This window comes from Oncorhynchus mykiss, chromosome 1 (assembly GCF_013265735.2).
Source record: "Oncorhynchus mykiss isolate Arlee chromosome 1, USDA_OmykA_1.1, whole genome shotgun sequence".
NCBI classification, from domain to species: Eukaryota; Metazoa; Chordata; class Actinopteri; order Salmoniformes; family Salmonidae; genus Oncorhynchus; species Oncorhynchus mykiss.
The window spans coordinates 36,553,245-36,565,124 of NC_048565.1; the positions used below are offsets into that span (position 1 = coordinate 36,553,245).

The 11,880-nt window shown below is 43.0% G+C and overlaps 1 protein-coding gene across 1 annotated transcript; it reads left to right on the forward strand.

Moving 5' to 3' along the window:
- The first annotated feature begins 1,502 nt into the window (after positions 1 to 1,502).
- LOC110522265 (achaete-scute homolog 1b-like) lies at positions 1,503 to 7,210 on the forward strand. The gene is made up of 2 exons (XM_021600523.2): positions 1,503 to 1,613; positions 5,166 to 7,210. The coding sequence occupies exon 2, from the start codon at positions 5,623 to 5,625 to the stop codon at positions 6,232 to 6,234; it is 612 nt and encodes a 203-aa protein (XP_021456198.1). The 5' UTR covers positions 1,503 to 1,613; positions 5,166 to 5,622; the 3' UTR covers positions 6,235 to 7,210.
- Positions 7,211 to 11,880: the final 4,670 nt, after the last annotated feature.

Below are 11,880 nucleotides of genomic sequence, written 5' to 3' on the forward strand. Positions count from 1 at the left end.
TCTATTTGTCTCAAGCAAGCCTCTATTTAGCATAGTCTGACCTATCTTCACTGCCTCAGTGAGCCTAATCACGGCATCACACTCTGGTTTACCTGTGGTAAATGGACTAAATGTAGTCTTATTATACCTATACAATACATGCTCCACCATGTCTGTCTCAAGAATGAGGAAGCGAAATTCACTCTACCTGAACACTTCCCTTTTGCCTCTCATTGAAATGGTTGTTGTGCCCTAATCGGTGGTTTGTCTTTTTGTAGGAGCAGGCCCCTGTGGCCAGGTGTAGGCCCCTGGACCGGCACCAGGGAAGGATGTAGCTCCCTCATTCAGACGCTGAAGTGCAGTTTTCACATCCCTATTCACACACACATGCACGCATGCGGCCACACACACACACACACACTGTTGGTGTGTTGCACAGGCCTTTGGTGGAGAATGGAGAAGTGTGGGTAGAGATTTACTCAAGTGTGTGTCGAGGTCTAAGGATTAATTCAGAAATGTTTAGGAAAATCTCTTGAAAAAAATCTAGTTGAAATCCTCTTCTTACTTTAATTTGTGATTAGCACTTGTCATACTAGGAAGTGCATGAAAATGCGTCATACCATTAAGACAGTTTAGACACTGAATTGTGGCCAAACTTTCTTACCAGTTTCTTACCAGTATACCTGGTAATTATTCAGCATTTTGCAGCACAGAGAGGAGAGCATGTATTGTTGAGCAGACAATTAAGAGAGAGTTCTGTATCAAAGATCCCCGAGAAACCTGTATTTTAGGGAGTTTTGAGGGGGAAATCCAAACTGCTTCTCTTTGGAGATTGAGACCATCAGAAACAACCATTTCTCTCTATTTTTCTCTCTGTGTCTCCCTCCACACAATTCTGTCTCTGTATACCTTCCTCTCTCTATATCAGTCTGTCTCTGATTTTCTGTCTGTCTGTCTCTCCCTGTCTCAATCCTCTCTCAATTGTCTGCAATTATCAACACTATCTAAATAGACTGGTATGTTTAATATCTACTGTAACTCTGTACCCCAGAGTATAGTCAGGTCTGATACTGTATACTGTACGTATAGGCTGGTTTCTTCACTATGAGTGCTTGTAAAAGGATCATAAAGAGATGTACTGTACACACCCACGTGTCCCTGTATTGGCATAATACTGATTTTTTGGGACTTCCTGTGGGTGTGTCACACGGGACTAGGTGTGTGTGCAGGAATCAGATGCAGAGAGAGAGAGTAATGGAGTAAAGTGCTTTACTATTGCACACCAAACTGATAAGCCCAATTAAATACAGGGCGCAGGACACTATACCAGACAACCCAAAACCACAGGGTGTCCAGTATAGAAAACAAAATACACCACGACCTAATATGTACACACGTAACAAAAGACAATCCCGCACAAAACAAGGGCGGGTCAAACTACTACATATAGGGAAGCTAATTAAACCAAAATACACACAGGTGAAACTAATAAGACAAAACCAACAGACAAACGGAAAAGGGATCGGTAGCGGCTGTAGGATGGTGACGACGACCGCCAAGCACCACCCGAACAGGCAGGGGAGCCAACTTCGGCGGAAGTCGTGACAAGGTGTTTATTTCTAATCTGTGTGAAGGTGGGTATTGCATTACCAGTTGAAACTAGTTTTATCCCCAGGTCCAGGTTTGACCAGCTCCTGACCTGCCAATGACAATAGACCAACACAACTAACTGTCAGGTATATTTGACATTGTTTATATACAGTACCAGTCAAAAGTTTGAGCACACCTACTCATTCAAGGGTTTTTCTTTATTTGTACTATTTTCTACATTGTAGAATAATAGTGAATACATCAAAACTATGAATTAACACATATGGAATCATGTAGTAACCCCAAAAATATTTTATATTTGAGATGCTTCAAAGTAGCCACCCTTTGCCTTGATGACAGCTTTGCACATTCTCTCAACCAGCTTCACAAGGCAGTCACCTGGAATGCATTTCAATTAACAGGTGTGCCTTTATGGAATTTCTTTCCTTCTTAATGCGTTTGAGCCAATCATTTGTGTTGTGACAAGTTAGGGTTGTTATACAGAAGATAGCCCTATATGGTAAAAGACCAAGTCCATATTATGACAAGAACAGCTCAAATAAGCCAATAGAAATGACAGTCCGTAATTACTTTAAGACATGAAGGTCAGTCAATGCAAAACATTTAAAGCACTTTGAAAGTTTCTTAAAGTGCAGTCGCAAAAACCATCAAGAGCTATGATGAAAACAGGCTCTCATGATGACCACCACAGGAAAGAAAGACCCAAAGTTACCTCTGCTGCAGAGGATAAGTTCATTACAGTTAACTGCACCTCAGATTGCAGCCCAAATAAATGCTTCTTAGAGTTCAAGTATCAGACACATCTCAACATCAACTGTTCAGAGGAGACTGCGTGAATCAGGCCTTCGTGGTTTAATTTTTGCAAAGAAACCACTACTAAAGGACATCAATAAGAAGAAGGGACTTGCTTGGGCCAAGAAACACGAGCAATGGAAATTAGACCGTGGAAATCTGTCCTTTGGTCTGATGAGTCCAAGTTTTAGATTTTTGGTTCCAACCGCCATGTCTTTGTGAGACGCAGAGTAGGTGAATGGATTATCTCTGCATTTGTGGTTCCCACTGTGAAGCATGGAGGAGGAGATGTGATGGTGTGGGGGTGCTTTGCTGGTGACACTGTCTGTAATTTATTTAGAATTCAAGGCACACTTAACCAGTATGGCTACCACAGAATTCTGCAGTAATGAGCCATCCCATCTGGTTTGCGCTAAGTGGGACTATCATTTGTTTTTCAATAGGACAATGACCTAAAACACACCTCCAGGCTGTGTAAGGGCTATTTGACCAAGAAGGAGAGTGGAGTGCTGCATCAGATAACCTGGACTCCACAATCACCTGACCTCAACCCAATTGAGATGGTTTGGGATGAGTTGGACCGCAGAGTGAAGGAAAAGCAGTCAAGTCCTTCAAGACTGTTGGAAAATTATTCCTCATGAAGCTGGTTGAGAGAATGCCAAGAGTGGGCAAAGATGTCATCAAGGCAAAGGGTGCCTACTTTGAATAACCTTTTTTGGTTACTACTTGCTTCCATAAGTGTTATTTCATAGTTTTGATGTCTTCACTATTATTCTACAATGTAGAACATAGTACAGATAAAGAAAAACCCTGGAATGAGTAGGTGTTCCAAACTTTTGACTGGTGCTGTATACATTGCGTTTACAAAACATTAAGAACATTTGTTCTTTCCATGACAGACTGACTAGGTGAATCAAGGTGAAATGTATGATCCCTTATTGATGTCACTTGTTAAATCCTCTTCAATCCATGTAGATGAAGTGGAGGAGACAGGTTAAATAATATGCCTTGAAACAATTGAGACATGGATTGTGTGTGCGCCATTCAGAGTGTAAATGGGCAAGACAAAATATTTAAGTGCCTTTGAATAGGGTATGGTATTAGGTGCCAGGCACACCTGTTTGTATCAAGAACTGCAACGCTGCTGAGTTTTTCATGCTCAACAGTTTCCCGTATGTATCAAGAATGGCCCATCATGCAAAGGACATCCTGCCAACTTGACACAACTGTGAATTTAGGCTGTTCTCAATATTAGGTAGGTGTTCTTAATGTTTTGTAAACTCAGTATAACCAGTGAAGGCTGCTGAGGGGAGAATGGCTCATAATGTCCTGAACGGAGCAAATGGAATGGCATCAAACACCTGGAAACCATGTGTTTTATGTATTTGAAACCATTCCACTAATTCCGCTCCAGTCATTACCACGAGCCCATCCTCCCCAATTAAGGTGCTACCAACCTTCTCTGGTGTAGACCTACTGCACATTAAGAAACAAATAGGCCTACTTCATGAAGCTGATGAAAACACCTCATCACTATTCCCTATTGCCACATTTAAATCAACCCTTTAGTAGTCTATTGTGTTCTTGTTGGTGCATAATTTTAACTCGGAGACAAAATAATAATCAATTGCATAATAGTAATGTGGCCTATTGAAATACGGTTCCTTTGAAAAGCCATAGCACCAATCTTGAAGCTTATGCACTGCTGCTCTCTACTGGCCGATAGCGATATGGAAAGATACGATTGTACGGCTGGATGTCTTATTTTCATCGCCAGAGGTCACTACGTGTTTATTTTTAACGCGACTTGACAAGATATTCGAGATGTCTCGTTGAATGTAATATTAGTTTACAATACACGACGAGAGCCGGAGAAGAGCATTGATTTCAATTTGAGACCATTTGTTGAAAATCGCTCAGTTCACTAACGTTTTTGTAAGAGCGGAAAGAATGTTACGAGTTATCATACAACATTTTGAAATTCTATAAACAATGGAATAAGGAATAATCAAAAAGCCTATTGTCCTTTTTACACATTATGTGGAGGATTAGGTTTGTGCAGCCATTTGACCATAAATAATGTAAGGACTGTTGTTGCAACGTGCTGTCCAGTCGAATGTGGTGCTGAAAACGACAATCCAACATTGACCAAGGGGAAAATCGCCTCAAACGAAAACAAAGTTCAGGGTGGTACCTAAAGTTGTATATTTATTAATACGTCCAATGTGCGTAATAACTGCCTCGTTGAATAGGCCTAGTTATAACATATGTGTAGACTAAATAGCCAAATCCATATTGGCGAATATACGTTTTACGAATGACAATTGAGGCTTGCATTTGAGTGTTGGAATGGCACAGAATCCAACCGATCGTCAGCTGCCGATATTGCCAGGCAGTAGATGCTTGAATCTCTATGCAGACAATGTGCACCTGTAGCGCACTCGTTGTGCGGTCATTGGGCACGGCAGACATACCCACAACTCATATTACCTTAAATGAATCGTGTTTCTATGCAAGGTCTATAATTCTACACAGAGACACGCTTGCCTTTTTATTTTCCTCTTAATGGCTGTAGCCTGGATACCGGAGAGAGCGTCCTTGGTATTTGGGATTTTAAAGAGCGAGAGGAGAAGGATGGAAGGGGAGAGACTGATAATTTGAAGACGTGCCAGGGGTACATTGTCAAATTCAAAAGGCATTTAAAGCACCAAACCATTCACTTTTTTCATTCTCTCCTATTTTTTTCTTTCTCTCTGTCTTGCTTTCCTTTTGCCCGGTTGCAGGCCGTTTGAATCCACCACTGGGCTTTCAAGTTGGAGACATTGGAATGTAAATGAGCCCAGCGCGTGCTCCTGGCGCAGTGAAAGCTCGGGATTGTTTATTGAGCTCCTGGAGCCACGCGCCTGGCTCGCGGAGTAGGCTAGCAGAAGAATCACACAGCGGGGCGGGGCCTCGCGGGGAAGCGTGCATCTCCAAAGGGGTGGGGTGTGGGGCGCGTGTTGAAAAGAGGAGTGCTGCCAAAGTTTGGGTCAGATCGGCTCGTGGAGTAAGCAAGCGCGGTCAAGAAAGACTTGGACACCAAAAAGCCACAGCGCTTCAGCTATAGCCACACGGTCCCCACGCGAAGGACACGAGAGCAGTGCACTGTCAACCTCTGTCTATATTTTCTTCTTCTCTGTCAGTGAGGGTGCGCTGTTGCAAATCCCATCTGTCAGTAGGTCTGTCTCACCACCGACCAAGATGGAGACTACCACCATCACCACCACGCAACTGGCGCAGAACGCATGCCCATTTGTACTGACGGAGAGACGCACCACTATCACCCTGCACGCTCCAGCCCAGGAGTGCGCACTCCCCAATGACACCACTGCAGCCGGCTACCAAAGCAAGACCACCGTGCTGAAAAGACAGCGCTCCAGCTCCCCGGAGCTCCTGCGCTGCAAGCGGCGGCTCAGCTTTAACGGACTCGGGTACTCCATCCCTCAGCAACTCCCTGTTGCCGTGGCTCGGCGAAACGAGCGCGAGAGGAACCGAGTCAAGCAGGTCAACATGGGCTTTCAGACGCTGCGTCAGCACGTGCCCAACGGGGCAGCCAACAAGAAGATGAGCAAAGTGGAGACGCTGCGGTCCGCCGTGGAGTATATTCGAGCTCTGCAGCAGCTACTAGACGAGCATGATGCTGTGTCAGCCGCCTTCCAGTGCGGGGTGCCTTCCCCTACCATCTCCAACAGCTACTCCGCCGAGCCAGAGTCACCCCACTCCACCTGTTCCTCCGACGAGGGGAGCTATGAGCCCCTGAGCTCTGAGGAGCAGGAGCTGCTGGACTTTACCACCTGGTTCGACAGATACTGAGACACCGGTAGCCTAATTGTCGTTACCATCCCACAGCACCTGTGTATAGGCAGGGCACCTGTGTATAGACAGGGGTTTCTTCTAACAGAAGTGACTCGAAGTTGAAAATAATGTCAAGTTATTCGATTCACTCTGCAAGGCGAGGCACCCGTGAACACTCTCTTGGCACCAACTTGCTCTCTCTCTCCCCTCACCAGGCAGCGTTTGCAGGTGGAAAGCAATAAGAAAGAGGAAAGTAAAGCAGAGTTACCGTTGCTATGCTACAAGAGAGGAGGGAGTACAACGAACGGCCCTTTGGTTCCCCTCGGAACAACAGGGGCAGATACTGTGTGCGCTCACGCATGGACAAAGCGTCGAATGACTGCAGGGTGATGCTTGGAATTATTTATTTATTGATGACTTTGAATAAGTGCATTAATAAATGAAACAGCAGCGGTGCAGTCCGCACAGTAGCCAAGAAGAGGTACACGGTTGTGGCTCAAGGACTTTGCTGTTGACACCAGTTTCAGATAAGGGCAAGACTCCTTCAACTGACTGCATCTGATGGGGAGATTGTATCGAAGATGACCCGCGACCTGAAATGAACTTTGTGGGTGTACATTGTCTGAAATTGAAATTCTTATTTTTAAATATAAAGACGTATTTTTTGTTAATTGAGATAAATGCAAATGTTCTGCAACCCCGAACACTGCCACTTTGCTGACAGTGAGAGCTCACGAGATGTGATAAGTATGACTGGACAACTGGACAATTGAATTGGCACATATGTCTGTGTCATGCGATTGGTCACAATATATTAGACATCCTCCCGTTAAAGATTGAAGGGTTTTACGTGGGATGGAGACCTTTATCAATGTATGCACTTGCTCTCAGTTTTTCCTAGCCTCCTAAAGTGTACATATGCGATTTTAAACATATATATTTTGTGTAAACAGTTTTTTTTCTATGAATAAAGATATCTCTATTTATATTAAATTATATGATGTTGTTGCATTATTATGTGGACACAGTTTTGAATTTATTTTCTCAGCCTTGTCAAATAGTAGGTAGAGGCCTGACAGGCATACTCACAAATAATAGGCTATATGATTTGGTTCTTATGTAGACACTTGAATCATATTTACAAATATATCTGATGGTCTTCACTGAGCAAACAGAGACTTCTTCCAAGGTTCTATTCAAAGGCCAAGTCTGACCATTTACCAAGCTGTTTTGGCACACAAGGGAGAACTGCGCAGCTGTGTGAACACTCAATAACCATTTAAAGACGTGCACCATGCCTTGCGCGTGGTCTGTATAAAGAACGGGGAGATTAATATTAGGTTTCATGCACTGCATTGTTTCTTTTTCATTCGCTTTCTCTCCTCTCAATAACACGGAGGGCCTGGAGCGGAGGGTGGGAGGGAAGGCGATATAGAATATATATACTATATCGCCTCAGTATATATATAGATATAGATGGAGGGAGAGGTATATACTATTTACTTTCTTCAAAGGGGTAGTCACTTTCTTCAGTGGAAGGTAGGGTAGGCGGGCGTGCGGGCGATAGAGAGAGAGAGAGAGAGATGGAGGGAGGGAGAGGTATTCACTTTCTTCAAAGGGCTAGGCCCCATAGTTACTTTGAAATATGGCTCAGCGAAAGTCAGGAAGACAATGCAGCGGGTCAAAAATTATTATTGGCCGATTGAGAACAGTCTAAATAAAACCTTGGTTTGTAGACTACTTTTATCCCCGACTGTGTTTTTCAGGGCGCACACAACCCAATCAAAAAGCCCATCTCCTGCGAAATGGAGAGCACAACACCCCATTGTGCGCACTATTGTGTCTGCCTTTGCGACTCATTATGCGTAATATGAGGGAGCCTCCATTGTAAATAAACATCGATGCCAGAATCTACGAGGCAGAAAGAGAAATAACTCGTTTAATTTCACCGGGTGTAGGCTACTTTATCTCTCTTTGGAATCATAATAAAACCCAACTGTAAGAGCTGGGATCGAGGCTGATATAATATGCAAGGCCAATATGTTTTGCATCATTTGGGTTGAATTCTAAAACATGCTGAGGATTTACAAAACGGATACCAACATTTTGATAAGCAATGGAATGAGTCTACACTCTTAGAATAACAGCATCTGGATGCTTCATACATGGCACCCCTTAAGGCTCTATATGGAACTGAACCCCATATAGAACCCTATATGCAACCCAAGGGTTCTATATGGAAACAATTTTGAAGAAAAACCCCTGGGCCTCTGTTCAAAGAACCCTACAAAGGGGTTCTACACTGAACGAAAATATAAATGCAACATAAATGCAACAATCTTAAAGGTTTTACTGAGTTACAGTTCAGTCAAATGTTTCGGGTAGCCTTCCACAAGCTTCCCACAATAAGTTGGGTGAATTTTGGCCCATTCCTCCTGACAGAGCTGGTGCAACTGAATCAGATTTGTAGGCCTCCTTGCTCACACACGCTTTTTCAGTTCTGCCCACAAAATTTCTATGGGATTGAGGTCATGGCTTTGTGATGGCCACTCCAATACTTTGACTTTGTTGTCCTTAAGCCATATTGCCAAAACTTTGGAAGTATGCTTGGGGTCATTGTCCATATGGAAGACCCATTTGCGACCAAGCTTTAACTTCCTGACTGATGTCTTGAGATGTTGCTTCACTATATCCACATAATTGTCCTGCCTCATGATGCCATCTATATTGTGAAGTGCACCAGTCCCTCCTGCAGCAAAGCACCCCCACAACATGATGCTGTCACCCCCTATTTTTGTTTCATCAGACCAGAGGACATTTCTCCAAAAAGTACGATCTTTGTCCCCATGTGCAGTTGCAAACCATAGTCTGGCTTTTTTATGGCGGTTTTGGAGCAGTGGCTTCTTCCTTGCTGAGTGGCCTTTCAGGTTATGTTGATATAGGACTCGTTTCGGCTTGTCACCAAAAAGACTCAAACTTTTACAGATGCACAATCGAGAGCATCGTGTCTGGCTGTATCACCGCCTGGTACGGAAACTGCTCCGCCCATAACCATAAGGCTCTCCAGAGGGTAGTGAGGTCTGCACAACGTATCATCGGGGGCAAACTACATGCCCTCCAGGACACCTACACCACCCGATGTCACAGGAAGGCCAAAAAGATCATCAAGGACAACAACAACCCGAGCCACTGCCTGTTCACCACGCTATCATCCAGAAGGCAAGGTCAGTACAGGTGCATCAAAGCGGGGACAGAGAGACTGAAAAATAGCTTCTATCTCAAGGCCATCAGACTGTTAAACAGTCATCACTAACATTGAGTGGATGCTGCCAACATACTGACTCAACTCTAGCAACTTTAATAATGGAAAAATTGGTGTAATACAGTGCCTTGCGAAAGTATTCGGCCCCCTTGAACTTTGCGAACTTTTGCCACATTTCAGGCTTCAAACATAAAGATATAAAACTGTATTTTTTTGTGAAGAATCAACAACAAGTGGGACACAATCATGAAGTGGAACGACATTTATTGGATATTTCAAACTTTTTTAACAAATCAAAAACTGAAAAATTGGGCGTGCAAAATTATTCAGCCCCCTTAAGTTAATACTTTGTAGCGCCACCTTTTGCTGCGATTACAGCTGTAAGTCGCTTGGGGTATGTCCCTATCAGTTTTGCACATCGAGAGACAGACATTTTTTCCCATTCCTCCTTGCAAAACAGCTCGAGCTCAGTGAGGTTGGATGGAGAGCATTTGTGAACAGCAGTTTTCAGATCTTTCCACAGATTCTCGATTGGATTCAGGTCTGGACTTTGACTTGGCCATTCTAACACCTGGATATGTTTATTTTTGAACCATTCCATTGTAGATTTTGCTTTATGTTTTGGATCATTGTCTTGTTGGAAGACAAATCTCCGTCCCAGTCTCAGGTCTTTTGCAGACTCCATCAGGTTTTCTTCCAGAATGGTCCTGTATTTGGCTCCATCCATCTTCCCATCAATTTTAACCATCTTCCCTGTCCCTGCTGAAGAAAAGCAGGCCCAAACCATGATGCTGCCACCACCATGTTTGACAGTGGGGATGGTGTGTTCAGCTGTGTTGCTTTTACGCCAAACATAACGTTTTGCATTGTTGCCAAAAAGTTCAATTTTGGTTTCATCTGACCAGAGCACCTTCTTCCACATGTTTGGTGTGTCTCCCAGGTGGCTTGTGGCAAACTTTAAACGACACTTTTTATGGATATCTTTAAGAAATTGCTTTCTTCTTGCCACTCTTCCATAAAGGCCAGATTTGTGCAATATACGATTGTTGTCCTATGGACAGAGTCTCCCACCTCAGCTGTAGATCTCTGCAGTTCATCCAGAGTGATCATGGGCCTCTTGGCTGCATCTCTGATCAGTCTTCTCCTTGTATGAGCTGAAAGTTTAGAGGGACGGCCAGGTCTTGGTAGATTTGCAGTGGTCTGATACTTCTTCCATTTCAATATTATCGCTTGCACAGTGCTCCTTGGGATGTTTAAAGCGTGGGAAATATTTTTGTATCCAAATCCGGCTTTAAACTTCTTCACAACAGTATCTCGGACCTGCCTGGTGTGTTCCTTGTTCTTCATGATGCTCTCTGCGCTTTTAACGGACCTCTGAGACTATCACAGTGCAGGTGCATTTATACGGAGACTTGATTACACACAAGTGGATTGTATTTATCATCATTAGTCATTTAGGTCAACATTGGATCATTCAGAGATCCTCACTGAACTTCTGGAGAGAGTTTGCTGCACTGAAAGTAAAGGGGCTGAATAATTTTGCACGCCCAATTTTTCAGTTTTTGATTTGTTAAAAAAGTTTGAAATATCCAATAAATGTTGTTCCACTTCATGATTGTGTCCCACTTGTTGTTGATTCTTCACAAAAAAATACAGTTTTATATCTTTATGTTTGAAGCCTGAAATGTGGCAAAAGGTCGCAAAGTTCAAGGGGGCCGAATACTTTCGCAAGGCACTGTAAATGTATCACTTGCCACTTTATATAATATTTACTTACATACCTTACATTACTCATCTCATATGTATATACTGTACTCTATACCATCTACTGCATCTTGACATCTTGATGTAATAAATGTATCACTAGCCACTTTAAACAATGCCACGTTATATAATGTTTACATACCCTACATTACTCATCTCAAATGTATATACTGTACTCTATACCATCTACTGCATCTTGCCTATGCCGTTCGGCCATCTTGACTATGCCGTTCGGTAGATGTCAAGCAAAGAGGCACTGAGTTTGAAGGTTGACCTTGAAATACATTCACAGGTACACCTCCAATTGACTCAAGTGATGTCAATTAGCCTATCAGAAGATTCTAAAGCAATGACATCATTTTCTGTAATTTTCCAAGCTGTTTAAAGGCACAGTCAACTTAGTGTATGTAAACTTCTGACCCACTGGAATTGTGATACAGTGAATTATAAGTGAAATAATCTGTCTGCAAATAATTGTTGGAAAAAGTACTTGTGTCATGCACAAAGTAGATGTCCTAAGCGACTTGGCAAAACTATAGTTTGTTAACAAGAAATGTGTGGAGTGGTTAAAAATTAGTCTTAATGACTCCAACCTAAGTGTATGTAAACTTCTGACTTCAACTGTATATCTCACATAC